Source organism: Condylostylus longicornis, unplaced genomic scaffold (assembly GCF_029603195.1).
Source record: "Condylostylus longicornis isolate FDR11 unplaced genomic scaffold, ASM2960319v2 ptg000055l, whole genome shotgun sequence".
Classification (NCBI taxonomy): Eukaryota; Metazoa; Arthropoda; class Insecta; order Diptera; family Dolichopodidae; genus Condylostylus; species Condylostylus longicornis.
Window position 1 is genome coordinate 11,031,876 of NW_026578024.1, and position 17,455 is coordinate 11,049,330.

The 17,455-nt window shown below is 25.5% G+C and overlaps 1 protein-coding gene across 1 annotated transcript in view; it reads right to left on the minus strand.

The window, feature by feature from the left end:
- Nucleotides 1-15,527, minus strand: part of LOC129611993 (myogenic-determination protein) — a 29,206-nt gene extending 13,679 nt beyond the window's left edge. The window contains exons 1-3 of the mRNA XM_055525433.1: nucleotides 15,189-15,527; nucleotides 13,333-13,455; nucleotides 13,180-13,254 (exon numbers count right to left, since the gene is read on the minus strand). Of these exons, the coding sequence (XP_055381408.1) occupies nucleotides 13,180-13,254; nucleotides 13,333-13,455; nucleotides 15,189-15,527 (537 nt within the window). The remainder of the gene's footprint in view (nucleotides 1-13,179; nucleotides 13,255-13,332; nucleotides 13,456-15,188) is intronic.
- Nucleotides 15,528-17,455: the final 1,928 nt, after the last annotated feature.

A 17,455-nucleotide genomic window follows, 5' to 3' on the forward strand; every position in this document is an offset into this window, starting at 1 on the left:
TCATAATTATTAATTACAAACCATAATTAAAGTTAAGACTACAAAAATTATTCAAAAGTCGAAATTGTATTTTAAATTAAGGAATCGTTTAATATTGATTTTTTAATTACCGTCTTTCAACTAACAGACAAAGGATAAGACCATGTGCTTAATGACTAATTTAAAATAAAGAATCTACAAACGTAAATAATTCATATTGTGGAAATTAATTAAATAAACTGATAATAAATAATGTGTACATTAGGTAAATCGAAGAAATTTAAGAGCCTTCATTGAAGTTTTACATTTTTTGTTGGTTTTTGCTCAAATTCTATTAGGGTTTCTATTAGGGATAACGTAAGGAATCTTAGATCTGTTGAGTTATACAATGTTCGCTATCACTCTATTGATTATGGTAGAAATTGGTAGAAATGAGCCAATCACTAGAATATTGCGTTCTGTTAATTTTAATTCTTTGGTATTAGATCTTGCTATTAGTAATGGTACTCTTAAAATCTAGACTTTTGTGTAATTTAAATTTGTAGTAATATTTTCGTTTCTTCTTATTCTTGTCTTTCTCTTTCATCATTTTTACCGACCGTATTGTGTATACAATAGGTAGGTTATGTGATGGCAACAAATTTTGCATATCGAGTTTTCGGTGGGAATGCACTTCTCCATAGTAGGGAAGTGTAAGTAGACTATTTTTAGCAACCTGTCGGTCTGTCGGTCTGTGTGTGCACGCGTGTATCTCAAGATCGGCTGAACCGATTTTGATGAAATTTTATATGTAAGTTTATTTCTACCATGGCACGGATCGATAAACTTTTGGTATATATCAGGCCTCGGGAACTGCACTTTTTAGCGGGCCTGTTTTACATTTTTGAACATTTTAAAGAAAATATTCAACCGATTTACTTGAAATTTTATATATAAGCTCAACTCGACCATCCGCGAAAATTTCTATGTTTTGGAAGAAATCAGGCATCGGCAACTAGACGTTTACTACGGGCCAAATATACATTTTTGTGTATATAAAGAGAAATAATCAACCGATTTTATTGAAATTTAATATATGAATTCCTCGTATTAAAACAATGAACATATAAAGTTTTTGGAAAGATCAGGGCTCGAAAACTGATTTGCGGGCCGATTTTACATTTTTCACCATTTTGAAGAAAGTATTCAACCGATTTACTTGAAATTTCATATATGAGCTTTGCTCGACCATCCGTGAAAATTCCTAGCTTTTGGAGCAAATCAGGCATCGGCAACTGGACGTTTACTACGGGCCAAATATACATTTTTGTGTATATAAAGAGAAATAATCAACCAACTTCATTGAAATTTAATATTTGAATTCCCCGTATTAAAACAATGAACATGTAAATTTTTTGAAAAGATCAGGCATCGGCAACTAGACGTTTACTACGGGCCAAACATACACTTTTGTGTATATAAAGAGAAATAATCAACCGATTTCATTGAAATTTAATATATGAATTCCTCATACTAAAGCAATGAACATATAAATTTTTTGGAAAGATCAGGGCTCGCAAACTGATGTGCGGGCCGATTTTACATTTTTCACCATATCTACGGAACGAATTGATGGAATTTCTTGAAATTTGATATTTGAGTTCTGGTTGTTACCGAAACTTACTGGCGAGCATTTCAGGGAATTCGGGTAGCATAAAGCGAAATTTTACTAAGAGTCAAATTTACATTTTTCTAGGTATATTAACTATAAGCTTACTAAAGTCCTAAAAACTGAAAAGAAGTATTTAACAGACATTTTTATAATATTCTGTTACACTTTCATTTAGCTAGACAATACACAATGCGGTCGGTTATGTGCTGACCACATCAGATTTTTTAGCTATATTATCTATATTATCAATTATATTGCCTGGTGGTCGGTTTTTTTTGTTAGTCGTTATGGTTTTTTTATTGTTATTATTATTTTTAAGTTGTATTCGTCATTTTATTTTATTGCCCTTTTGCTTTTCCCCCTTTTTCCCTCCCTTTCCTATAAATGATGATGCTGTTGCTTGGTAACTGATAGTTGCATAGTTGCGACTAAATGATGTTTTTATTTGAGCGTGTTGGCGATATGCTGAATGCTATATTATAAATCACCATTTAGAAAATCCAAAAAATGGCTCAAAATTTTGCTGGCAAGTTGGTATTAATTTTTGATGGTTTTTCAAATACAAAGGATTTTAAAAATATTTGATTAAGCTTTTACTTGGGTTCATGTGATTCTGATTATAACTTGTGTTGTAAAGCTGATTTAAGCTTGAAATAGCAAACATTTTTTGAAAAGATTAATAAAGGACGTGAAATTAGTATATTACTTGATTTTGTGTTTTATGTACTTTAGCAATATATCACAAGCGTTACAGAAAATAAATCGGATATTGTAATTATATAATTATATACTCGTATTTTAAGGTTTAATGATGATATCTCTGTCAATCTGCATTTGTGAAAACGCATCACTTGAAGTGATTGTATTGCGAGGTAGATTTATTAAATTTTATTTTTTAAAAATTATATTTAATTACGTAAAGGCAAAGCCCATTATGTAACATATTTGATTGTAATTGAATTTCTAACTAACACTGTGTTCATATTTGATATGATCAGCATTACAACAAAATCACTTTAATTTTATATAAAATTGAATAAAAAGAATTGGAAAATTTTAATTTTAATAAATAAATTATATTTTAATATTGCTTCTTGGTAAGGATTTGCAAAGTTATACATTAATGTATAATTATTATTTAATAACAATTACCTATGTGTATTTCTTTTCTAAAAACAAGTATAAAATTGCTAATATCTAAAGGGAATGAACAAAAAATATATACAACTTCATCTACTAATGAGCTTTAGTCCAGATAAAAGAGTGAAAAAATATCATTTGGAAATAAGACTGCTTTCTAACCACAAGTTTAAAAACTAAATCATTTTAAAAAGGAAAAGTATTATATAACACGTCCGTGGCACATTCCGGTCTAAGCTATTACTTGTGTTTTTTTTAAAGATAAGTATAGAGCATAACATTTCAAATGTATGGCAATCATAACGTCATAGGCGCTTTAAAATTAAATTGATATTTTCGATTTCAAGTCTAAAATTTTTAATTTCAAATCTTAATTTTTTATTCTTGTAGAACATAATTTCCTTGATCCTTACAAAACCAGTCCAAGAACATAGTTCGCAGTGTTACATATCCTTAAATGAAACAAATAGTATATCGTGATTGCACCATTATAAGGCATTTTCTTTCCTTGAAAATAAACAATTCCACCATATTGATTTTTACGTTATTTCCTTTTTTACCGACCGTATTGTGTAAACAATAGGTAGGTTATGTGATGGCAACAAATTTTGCATATCGAGTTTTTGGTGGGAACGTACTTCTCCATAGTGGGGAAGTGTAAATAAACTATTTTTAGCAACCTGTCGGTCTGTCGGTCTGTCGGTCTGTCGGTCTGTCCGTCTGTCGGTCTGTGTGTGCACGCGTGTATCTCAAGTTCGGCTGAACCGATTTTGATGAAATTTTATATGTAAGTTTGTTTCCACCATGGCACGGATCGATCAACTTTTGGTATATATCAGGCCTCGGGAACTGCACTTTTTAGCGGGCCTGTTTTACATTTTTGAACATTTTGAAGAAAGTATTCAACCGATTTACTTGAAATTTTATATATAAGCTCAGCTCGACCGTCCGCAAAAATTCGTATGTTTTGGAAGAAATCAGGCATCGGCAACTAGACGTTTACTACGGGCCAAATATACATTTTTGTGTATATAAAGAGAAATAATCAACCGATTTCATTGAAATTTAATATATGAACTCCTCGTATTAAAACAATGAACATATAAATTTTTTGGAAAGATCAGGGCTCGAAAACGGATTTGCGGGCCGATTTTACATTTTTCACCATTTTGAAGAAAGTATTCAACCGATTTACTTGAAATTTCATATATAAGCTTTGCTCGATCATACGCAAAAATTCCTAACTTTTGGAAGAAATCAGACATCAGCAACTGGGCGTTTACTACGGGCCAAATATACATTTTTGTGTATATAAAGAGAAATAATCAACCGATTTCATTGAAATTTAATATATGAATTCCCCGTATTAAAATAATGAACATGTAAATTTTTTGGAAAGATCAGGCATCGGCAACTAGACGTTTACTACGGGCCAAACATACACTTTTGTGTATATAAAGAGAAATAATCAACCGATTTCATTGAAATTTAATATATCAATTCCTCATATTAAAGCAATGAACATATAACTTTTTTGGAAAGATCAGGACTCGAGAACTGATTTGCGGGCCGATTTTACATTTTTCACCATATCCACAGAATAAATTGATGGAATTTCTTGAAATTTGATATTTGAGTTCTGGTTGTTACCGAAACTAACTGGCGAGCATTTCAGGGAATTCGGGTAGCACAAAGCGAAACTCTACTAAGAGCCCAATTTACATTTTTCTAAGTATGTTAACTATAAGCTTACTAATGTCCTAAAAATTGGAAAGAAGTATTTAGCAGACATTTTTATAATATTCTGTAACACTTTCATTTAACTAGACAATACACAATGCGGTCGGTTATGTGCTGACCACATCAGATTTTTTTTTAATTAATTACAAATTTTCATCACTTTATTTCGAAACACTTGTTATTGCGTTGAATTTTCAATTTTTATTGCAATTTATTTTTTATATTTTAATTTATTGTATGTTTTTGTAATTTTAAAATTTTTATGTATGTATGTAATTAAAGACCCCCAAATAGCACATGTATGTTTTTGCGATTTTTCTTTCTCGGAAATTCAAATGTCCCGAAAATGTACATATAAAGCTAACCAATATTATTTTGTAAATATAATTTTATTATAGAATAACAAAACTGGAAAAATATATGGGTAATTATATTAAAAAAATAATATAAGTCGTTGAGTTCATTGCCAAAACGAGAAAGGTTTTGAGCTTAATAAACAACGTTGAACTAAAATGATAAGCTCCAGAATATTTTTAATTTACTAAAATTAGAAATTTAATATAGAAATTTTTCATTAAAAGATCGTCAATTTTTCTGTTTTTTTTTTTTTTTGATAATAATATTTGAAGAATAAAAAATAATAAAAAAAAATAAAATATTTTTTTACTTGAATATTTTAATTATACAAAATTTTTTTTTTTTTATTATCCCACGTCAATTTATGTAAATGACGTCAAAAACATAAAAATTATCATTTTGTCGTATTGAATTTGAAAAAAAAAAAAAAATTTAAATTAGTAATAAAAGTGAAAGATTATTTAAGTGAATTTTATGAAAGCACGCGATCAGAATGTGGTTTCAATGTTTTGGTTATTAGAACAGAATTACATACAAATATACATATTTATTCCTATACACATAATAAATATAAAAATTTAATAATAACAATTATGTATTCTTTTTGTTAATTATAGCAAATAAACTTTTAAAATGCAATCACAGCAGAGTCATCTGAAATGACTCAATTTCAATTCTTAAATGACTACCCGATCACATAATTTTCATAGATTTTATTATTCTTGTATATATACATAGTATAAAGAATTCCCACCACTTTGATATGCAATATACGTAAATTTAATATTATTTTGAAAAAGAGATTTGCAAACAATGTATATGCGTGACATCCAAAATGAAGTAAAAAAAAGGTTTAATAGAGTTTAACTGTTATATTTCAGAAACATACTGCTTAGCTGTTAAAGCGTTGAATCTGGCATGAAAGTGCTAAACAAATTGGTTTAACCTGGTGAAATTTTTTTAATGCATAACCTTAGTAACACTGTTTCAGCGTGTACTAAAAAAGTAAGTCTCTATTTTTTCACTTCGCTGTTTGCTTTCTTACTGCGTACTTAAAACTAATTGTTTACAATTTGGAATTTGCTATATTTTGTATAAATTTTTTATTTTATAATATGGATCACAGGTAATAGGTAGTATTTGTGCATTTTGGATGTCAGGGAATATGTATAGTCTTTATAATTATAATAGCAAAATATTGAAATTACTATAGAGAATGAAATTTTTTTTTTGAATATTTTATAACGCCCCGTATAATTGTTTTTGTTTATTTTACTTTTATAAAATTCAAATATTTTGAAAATTTTAAATGCGTTTCATATTATTTTCACAAGAATTTCAAAATAAGAACTAGATCTCTTATTTTGAAATAGTATTTTTATTTGTTTTTATTCAGAATATTAAATTAATAAGCGTAATGAAAAACATCTATATGAATACGCATTTCAATTTAAGCGTGTTTAGGTCATTACTTTATATGCTGTTTCAATAATATTAATATTTGAATTGAAAAAAAGCCTTGTATTCTAATGGATGTATTGAAGTTTTTTTCTAACGTTTTATCTATAAAGAAAATTCAATTAAGTTCGGAGGCAGGCAATGAGCGATACAGATTCTTTAATACTAATTTTTAAAGTATGTACGAGTAAAAGGTAAATAAGCCCTGATTTCAAAATTACAGTAATATTGCATTAATACACAATTCAGCTTATGAATTATAATTGCTGAATTGTGTATCAATACAGTATTACTGCATTTTTGAAATTTTTTAGATAAAAAAAATATATATATAAATACATATTTGAATTTATGAAAATAATTAATTTTGTGCTCAAAAAATGAGTTATATTAATGTACAATAATTGAGAATGAGAAAACACTTTACATACATTTATTCGTAATAAAAATCGGAAATTTTAGTTCGCTCTACAACATACATATAAGTCAAATTTAACAGAAGCCGTCTCAAAAAATGAGAATCTAAAATTTCAATTGATAAATAAAATGGATTATAAGCTGATAAGCTGATTTTTTAGGTGACATGTTCATTTAAATTGACTGATCCTACAAAACAGTTTATCTATACTTTTGCAACGAAAGAGGTTTGTCCAGGTACCTTAATAGAGTTTTATCATCCAACAATTCACGTTGAAATTATACTTTGCGCTTAATTGTATAATATCTCAAATTTCATAATTTAATCAACCATTTATTATTTGAATCTATTTGCCTTTACAATGGACACACATTACAAGCATAATCTTTCAGCATATTATTATTTTTCTTTTTCGAAAAACTCCTAAATTGTGCAGCTCTATATAATATGTCAAATTATTATGTAATATTCTAGACTAATTTTAAGTGATACTTTTGTTTTCCTTATTGTTTATATTTTTTAGGAGACAATTTGTAATTGTAACTCTTCCACCAGCTCTTCTCTTCTCTTTTTCTATATGAATTAAATAAAAACACATAGATAGAAGGAAAAAAAAAAACCAAACTTATCAACCAATTTTTCAACCTATAATCAGGAACATTTTTAACATTATTTCAGAAATGATTCTTGTATGCTCAGATTTGTCACAAAATATTTCTTTCCTATACATATACATACATATACTTTTCTTTTCTATTTTACTCTTCTTTTTTTTTGTTTTTTTTTTTACACGAAATCTTCTTAAATCCATCGAGAACGTTACGTGCTAGACTCTGCAATTTGGTGTCATGTTCTTTTAGAGTAATTTGTCTCGTTGTTACTTTGATAGATTGATTTTTACTTTTATATTTTTTTCTCTTTATACATGTTTGTGTATAATATGCATATATTTTAGATATTATATAAGAAAGGGAATGAAATTAAAAGCATTAATAAAAAATAAAATAAAATGAAAAGTAAATTACTTTAAAATCCTATTTCTGTGTTTCAAAAAATTATTTTCGAAAAATACATGTATTGAAATTTTCATGTTAAAATATTTTCAATTTGTATTTATTTTATATAAGAGATGTTCGACCTCACACATTCTAAAATTTGGAATGGTTAAAATTTTTATTCTTTCTGTTTTTGTTTTTTTTTTAATTTTTATAAATTTTATACATCAACTTTAAAATATTATAGAATATAATGAAAATAATAATGTTCTATAAATTAAAATTTTCAGAATTTTTTAGAAAAGTTTTTTTTTTTTTTTTCAAATTTAATAATCATAATTTCTATATGAAATGAGCTATATTTGACGGTTTAATAATGAAAAAAAAAAGAAAGAAAATAGTTTAAAAGAGTAAAAATTATTATGAGAACTATAAAAGATCAAAGACTAAGTATTTCATAATTTTTCTTTAAATTTGTATTTTATTTTTATTTTTTTGTTTTGCAAATAAATCTAGGATTAACAACACTTTTTTAATGGCTTATTTTGTTGAATTCTATTAACGCAATAATTTAATTCTTAAATAATAAATATTGGATGAAATGATTATATTTATAATGGTGTATAATTTTTTTTATATAAATTTATATTTATGTTCGTGTATAAGAGGGTTTCTTATATAGGTAAGTCACTGTAATGTTTACATATAATTTGTATACATACTGTCAGTTAGTTAGTATAGGCCGATCATTGAACTATACACGATCTTAATATTATTGTGATTTAATAAATATTTTTTTAAATCATAACAAAATAATAAATAAAAGAAAATAATATGGAAATAAAAAATTTGATTTTGAATGACGATAATTTTTTACATTTAATTCTATTATACAAAATCCAGTATACTAATTAATGTCAAATTAGATATTTCTTCTCTATTAAGGTATTTAATTCTTAATTATTTTTGAATGTTATAAGTAGATGTTTTAAATAGACTTTTAGCTTCTACTTCCTATAAATGAAAATTAATATGTATAAGCTACTTTATTATAATCCAGGAGTTTTGCATCAAAATTAATGAAGACTTTATGAAAATTTATTTGATTGACTATGCATGAACAAGCTAAAACTAAATTTAGATAAAATAAAATGCATGGTATTTAACAATAGATTATATCGCTGAAATAAAAATTTAGCGATGAAATAATCGAGGATCTGCAGGATGCGCAAATCAACAATAAACTGACTTTATAAATAACCATCCAGAATATACGCGCAATAACAATGTACAATACAATGAATTTGTTGTATTACGATAATTGTTCTTCGTTCCTACTCATATGTTGTGAAGCTAAAAAATGCAGACTGCAAATTTTAAAGAAGAAGAGTATGCGAGTAATTTTGAAAATGTAGTAGGAGAACAAATAATAAATTACATGTTAGATAAATTAAAGTGAAAATCAGTAAAGCAGAGGCTAAAATTAAACATTTCAGTTTTTATATTTAAACTGAAAAATAGCATGTTATCTGAGTATCTGATTTAGTTCCTTATATGGGAGACTCAGTAAACTACAATTTAAGATCAACAAGCGTATTAAGACTACCACTCTTCAAAAGCACTAATAAGCAGAACAACGTTTTTTACAGGGGCCTTCAGTTATTTAATGGATTCCCATCATCAATAAGAAATGAAACTAATGAATACCTTTAAAAGAATGCTTATTAGTTATTTAATACATAATGCATAAAGAAACAAAAATGTTTTTGCTTACTTTTTGAAAATTTTGGATAAATATTATTATTACTCGTATAAAATAAATAGTATTTATGTATAACAAAAGACACAATTCAGCTTATGAGTTATATTTGCTGAATTATGTATATATCAATAACAGTTTTATCGCAATAAATTTTAAAGTGATGATTTATGTCATTGCCACTTAAGTTAATAAAATACGTTATATGATTCTTACCTATAGAATCATATATGCATAGTTAAATATCCGTACAATACAGTCATCTTAAAAATTCTTGTGCATTCTTTTCAATCTCAAAAATTATTCGAGTGTTTATTTTATGTAAAAAAAGGACTTTGCTAGACATAACTTAAGTTTATAATACAAGGCCTATTATAGGAAAAATTGGAAAAAATATTTAAATATTATTGAACCCTCAGACTCTCAACTTTAATGATAAAGAGAACTTTTGGTGTTATGCAAAAAAAAACCTCTAGCTTACGAGTAAAAAACAGATTGATTGGCCTCCCGCAACTCCCTCAACTCAACTCACAAAAAACCTCATAGAAACTTGTGAGTTTAGTTTAAGTAAACGGGCGTCAATAAATGCAGGTCATTTTGCCTCCAATACTAACGGCTCCTAAAATATTAAATACGGCAATGGGGCATACATTTTGTTAGGTATTGCAATTTTACTTTGATTTTAAATAAAATATAAAATTAATTTTGCTTTATTTCGTTCTTATTTCAGATTTTTGTCTATGCACAAATAATTTCAGAGATGACTGTATATATTTATACAACAAGTATAACAATGCCCCACATAGTATAACAATATTTTACAATCGATATGGAAACAAAGTTTTCTATAAATTATTATAAATCGTACATAAATGTAACTATCATTTATGATTTCAAAAATGTGCAAATTTTGACAGCTTTTAAATGTGCAGCTATTAACACTAATAATTATGTTGTCGATTGCATTCTTCATTAGGCGATCTTTTAAGTAACTTGAAAAGGACATTTCCTATTACGGGCTATATCTGGGTAAGAATCTAGTTCGTAAGGTACGTCTTCTTATACGATAAATAAAATTTGTTGCACTATTTGTACAATTATTCAGTGAGTGTGCTCTTATTTTGACGTTGATGAAATTAAAATTTTAAATTAAAACGGGGAAGAAAAATTAGGTTATTGACTTTATTGTGATTTAAGGGTTCAAAATTTTTTCTTTAGTTCTTGATTAATATCCAATTTTCATCTCACATATGTGAGCTTTACCATTTAAGGTAATTTTATTTCATCCTCATTTTACTGCGCGTTTGGGGCGTGTTTCGAATTTATAATATTTATGTTCTTTATATTTGTTACATCCTTTACATAAATCTTAAGGAATAACAGTTAGCAAAGATTGTTATTTTCATTTTAATGGCGAAAATTCGTTTTACAATTTTAATCGAAGTATAGTTGGTAAACCAGCTGTTGATAAGTTCATATAGAGAGACTAAAATATGCATCTGTTAAAATTCCAAAAAAAAACTTTTTTTTTTTAAATTCAAATTTCCCTTATTACCTTTTAATATCCATTCTGTGTGATGATAAAATATTTTATATATGTGACTTTAAAAACAAAAACCATTAATGAAAAAAAAAAATATTTAAACGATTTGTTTTTTAAAAATTTTACTAATGAATCTGCACAGAATTTATGGTAAACGTATAAATATATATGTATGTATACGTATGTTTGTGGATCTTCTCTAGTAATTTAAGATAAAAAAATGAAGATAAAATATCAAAATTTTCATTTAATTCTATTTTTAAATATTATAAAAATCTTGATGAATGCAATAAAATAAATTAAAAAATGAAGGGAAAAAAAAAATGATTCTGATAGATGAGAGAAAAATTTGAATTAATTATGCATCGTTCCACAATATAGGCTTTCTTCCTGAACCGTATAGTATGCGTACTAAAAGTTAACCATATGATTTTTTTCATTTTACTTTCTTAAAAAATTTAGTATAGAAAATTTTTATATGTATAACTTTTTTACATGAATTAGAGAACTTAAGGGAATATTTATATTTAAAATAATTCACAAAATGACATTAAACTTTAAAAAACAAAAAACAACTTCAGGGATAATGGAAAATAATTTTGAAATTTGACTTATAAAACTACAACCATATTTCAATCCTTGTATTTGGAAGTGATTTTAAGGTTCGAATTAATATTAATATTATTGTATAGCAATAAACCATTTAAAATTACTTGATATGACTTTATGATAATAACAATAATGGATTATATGACGCTAATTCCATGTAAAATATATAGAGTGTACATTAAATCATATTTGGCGGATAACTTGTTTTACATTTAAACATTATTAAATACGATGTCAGTTCTTAGAATCAATTGAAAGCGACTATGGTAACGAGCAAAGTTGTGTAAGTGGCCGATCAGTTGCGTCACTGCGATTCACTGAAGCTTATCCTTTAATTGAAGATTCCAAAAAATAAAATTTATTTTCCGATTTCTTCATTAAACAGTGCGGCGATTTCGCACAAACAAGTTTAATAACATTACCAATGAATTTGTAAACAATAATATGCACAAGAATATTTACAAAAAAGAAAAATAAACTAGCCAACCAATTTAGAAAAGAATTTGTCGAAACAGGTCAGAAACCTTCCTTATATGGTAGTATAGCCATAAAATATCAATAGTAATTTGGCCATATGCCAAAAAGCATTCAAGCTGAAGTATTTGAATTCAACCCAAACTATTTCATATTTATAAATCTAAAATTTAAATTTCTAATGGAGTCTGTATGATATCGGATATAATCAACAATTCGTAGAGTTTATAAAGTCAACTCTATCTATCCTCGCTTTCAAACACGTCCTTTTTTTTAACTCTGCGCGTATCTCTAACTTAAAACTCTGTTGAAAATTTAAGTTTTTATAATGAAAGTCTTAAATACTCAAATTATATGCCCATAAAGGCATAATTTTGTGAAGGTGCATTTTTTGGAGATACCAAAAATTTGACGCCTATTATAAAAACAAATTATCTGACAGCTACATATACATGTGTACAAGTACATGCGACCGTGTTTCTTCAATTTTATATTTACATAGTTGAATTTGTTCACAAATTTGGTTTATAAAATTTATAGTGAAGCTTTTATATCTTCACGTTTTATATTATAGCCTTTATTATTAATACTTAAGTATTTTTAGTTTATTTGTTTTGTTTTTTCAAAAAGACACTTAAATATAATGCCACGCGCGCTTTACGCATAATGATTAAAAGAAAATATAACATATAATTTTCACCGCATTTTATAATATAATTATAGATTTTCTTCTAGATAAATTTTTTGTATGGTTTCATAGTGATAACATTTTGTATAATATTTCTTAAACTAAAACTACATCAATTTTGTATTATTAAACAAATTAGCTTATTAGTATTAGGTTGCTAAATTATTTATACAATATTCTCACAATTTGGAGGTGGCATTTAACTTTAAACAGAAATATGAAAAATTCAATGAAAATAGTTAAAAAACAGGAAAATAATCAATATTTGTGAATTTTAAGGAACACGAGGTTGTATTTGTGTTAATCATTGATAAAAACTAACAATTCATGATATATCCTAGGATAGTTAAATAAATAAAATTACTTACTACATAATCATGTGCTGATGGTCGTAAATGTAAATTATCCATATTATCCGTTATCGAACGGGTCGGTGATGATTCCTTAACATACATATATGTACATATAAGTTTCCATTAAAATGAAACAATTTTTTTTATATTTTGTTTGAATCTACTAACCTGCAGTAAATCCTCTAGATTCTCAATATATTCAATAGCATTCCTTAAAATTTCTACTTTTGGTAATCTTTGATTTGGATTTGAACTAGTACGACGTTTTAATACTTCGAACGCTTCATTTACCTAAAATAGAAAATGGTTTTTTTTTTAATTAATTTGAGAAAACTGTATAATATGCATAAATAATATAATTAATATTATTATTTATTTATATTGTGTAGCCTTATATTTTGAAAAAACAAAATGACCTGCATTTTAACAACACTTTCACGCTCAAAACGAAATATTTTTAAATTTGAAATGCAAATTGAAGTCAAAGAAATTCTTTGATGGACACATACGGTTGGTTGATACCTAAACGTTATCACGCATGAAATGAATAACTGCATGATATGCATGAAAAGCGATAACTAAAAGTAAGAATTATTTCTATATCATTCGCTTTTTAAAACCGCTATGGAATCAAGCTCGTTATACTATAGCATAATTTCTGTATAAAATATTTATGATTTAATGGGTAAATGCTGAAATGCCTTGGGAATAAAATTCAATTTCTCAGTTTTCAAAGTTTCCTTTACAAAATTGTAATGAAATAGTTTCATTTTATTATAAAAATTTTATCTTCTTGCAAGAATTAACTCAGGCCATGCGATCTCTAAATTTTTTAATTTGGCCCATACTCCTAAGGTTGCATATACCTAAATAATTTAAAGACAATACTACATGTAATTTTAGTAAGTAACATTATTTATATTGTTAATACAATTAAGTTTTCATTATTATGTGCAAAATTTTTAAAGATAAGTATTGTATTTTGTAGAGAACATCTAACATTCTAAATATAAAACTCGACGGAATCTAGATGTATGTATAACACTCACAAATTCACGCATCCAATATAAAACATAATAGATTTATTTTGGTAATGGCGGTTTTACATTTTTACATGCAAAATAAACTTTAGGTTAATCTTAGGTTAGCCTTTATTCTTGCCAACAGAATTTGATTCATTTATGGACTACTCCCTACTAGTCTACTTTATAGACAACTCTCAACTTCCAAAAAGTAAAAAAAAAAATGAAATTTATATTAACAATCAAAGGTTGCTTTTAAACACATAAACACTTATTAAAACAACGTTTATCATAACAACGATAAATAAAATATTCAGGGCGCAAGTTATAAAACTTTCTAATTTGCAAAACTGCTTTAATTCAGTGCCTCGTTTATAGGGTTACGCGTGTGTTTTGTTATTGGAATTTTTTCTGCAACAATTATTATCGTTAGTAATATTTTTAATAATTTATTTCATAGTTTAGTTAATAACTCATAAATATTATACAATATATTAAATTGTTATACTATAAAAAGTATTTGTTTCGGTATAGTTAATTAAGCTTAAACTTTCTTTATAGCAAAAGTGAAGTTTTTTTTGCTATTTTTCTTTTTTATTTTGATTTATTGTGATTTTATTAGTGTAATTAAATGCTTTTTATTTATTTTATAGGTGAACATAAAAAATTAATTTGCTTTCACTCTTGATTTATTTATATTAAATTAAAAACAGATAAAATTTATAATGTCCAACAATGATAGTTTAAAGCACAAAATCGCAAATGTACAATTTAATTAAATTTGAAAACTTAATTTATATGTTTTACAATTTAAATTTATAGTAACAATAAAATTAAATATTATAGTAAAATAAAAATAAATTAAAAATTAAATTTTTATAACTTATTATAATCATATATTAAAATTTTTGTTAATTAAAATTGATTTTTATAGGTATATGACTGAAATTAACTTTTTTCATTGAGATTGACTTTAATTACAATAACAAAAAATTCGATTACCTTTCTTAATCTTCGTCTTTCCCTTAAAGTAGCTGCCTTTCTTCGATCAACAGCTACACTTTTCTTTTTACATGCTTTACATGCCCATGTTAAACAAGGTCTACTAGATAATGTTGCACTACATCCTAATGGTGCTAATACATGCTCTTCAGCTGAACTTAAGCTATTATCATCAAAATTTAAAACAAGTAAAGAAGTTTTATTTTCTTTAAATTTACTAGATTCATTTTCATAATTAGAATTATTAAATTTTTCATTAAAAAATGGATTTGTTCTTAAATTTTGTATTTTTCTTGTTTGTAAATCCATTTCCATATTAAAGCATTTCTCAAAAGACATATTCAATAAATCCTGATTATGATATTTTGTCATAATTTTTTTTATTTTTAATATTATTTTATTTTATAACAAAACTTGTTTTTATATTTTTTATTATTTAATTTAATATATGTATTTTCAATTTATACAAAACTTATTTCAAAATAATCACAAATCCGTTTATAAATTACTATAATTTTTTATTAAAAAAGATAATTCAAATTTTAATTAATAAATTTTCCGAATTTTCATAACGATTTTCATTCCGTGATATTTCATATTGCGCACGATATATAATGAAACATTAATTTCTCAAGTTAAAACGATTGACTGCGATTTTGTACCACAATTGGAAAATCAAAGGAGATAAAACTCTTATACAAATCCTTCGCCCATGTCAAGTTCTTCTAAATAAACAAAAATTTATATTATGTTTATATATTTTTATTTTGGAATCAAATGTAAAAAAGAAAATATTAAGAAAAAAAAAAGTAAAATGTCATACTGCTTAGCTCCTATTTGTGATCACAATTTATGTTTTGTATATCGTGGGGCATCACTTATTAGATAAGTTATATATATAAGAATATATACTTATACATATGTAATATATAGCTTAAAATACCTATACGATAAAGTACATTTATATATATATGTATATAAGAGAGAATGGTTGGTGGTGATCTCAACAGTTTTCATTAATTCTATTTTTAGATCATATAGCATAAAAAAATTCTTTTATAAATAATTTCGAATGATTTATATAAAAAGATTATAGTATATAATACAAGGGAGGACCTTATTTGTGGCACTCCCAATATAAATAATAATAATAATAATAATTAAAAGAAATTAATATACATTCTTAAAAATAATATCGAAAAAGCACATGCACTCATTAAATACTTTCATATATGTATATACATATTTCTTGATTACTTAAAGATAATTTAACAGAAAATCTCTTTGATAAAAAAACATTTTGCATATAAGTATGTATGTAGATTTGTAAATAATCTTTATAAAAGTAAATCATTTTAGAATTTTTGTACATAATCATTAATAATTTATACTATTATATGCTGTATATATTTTATATCTTCATTACATATGGATATAAGATATTGTGCCTGTCTATACATTATTACAAATGATTTTATTTCCTCAATAAATATTATGTGACTACAATATTTTATGCGAATTATTGTCCATTAAATGTATTTCTTTTTTCATTAATAAAATATTAATGTTTAATTATTTTCCTTTTTGATCAAGATAGTTACCATCAACATAAACTATATGAGAATTTACAAACTCTTTCAGATTATCTTTAACGTTCAAATTTATTCACTAATTTAGAGATTTAGGTGAATGTAAAATCATATTATTATGATACTTTGTTTAAGAATTAAAATTATATTGCTGACTAAATTATTTTCACCGCATTGATATTAGACCTATTACGCCTGGTTTTCGATAATGATACATGGCTATCAAACCAAATAATAACCGTCGTATAAAAAGATAATTATTCTTGTAAAGGATAGAATAATATACATATGTATAACATTCTCTCAAATATCGTGCTTGTAATGTTCTTTCAACTGCATAATGTACATAGATCCTTGGATAATTTACCTTGAATTCTATTATAACGTTTAATTCTAACATATGTAATTCGTTTTTATTTAAAAAAGTTGTTTGAATCATGAGTTAGATTAATGCGAAATATAGCTTTATTTATGGAATCGAATATGAAGTATACAATGGTGATAACAACGTATCACAATGTATAAGTGTCATATGTTTTTTCATTTCTCTACTGACGACATACTAATATGTAATATTATTATATTAGCATTAGATGATCAATTTTTTAAATTTTTACTTAAAATTTGGAATTCTTAAACAATAATATTTATTTTATACAGCTATGTATATGTACATAT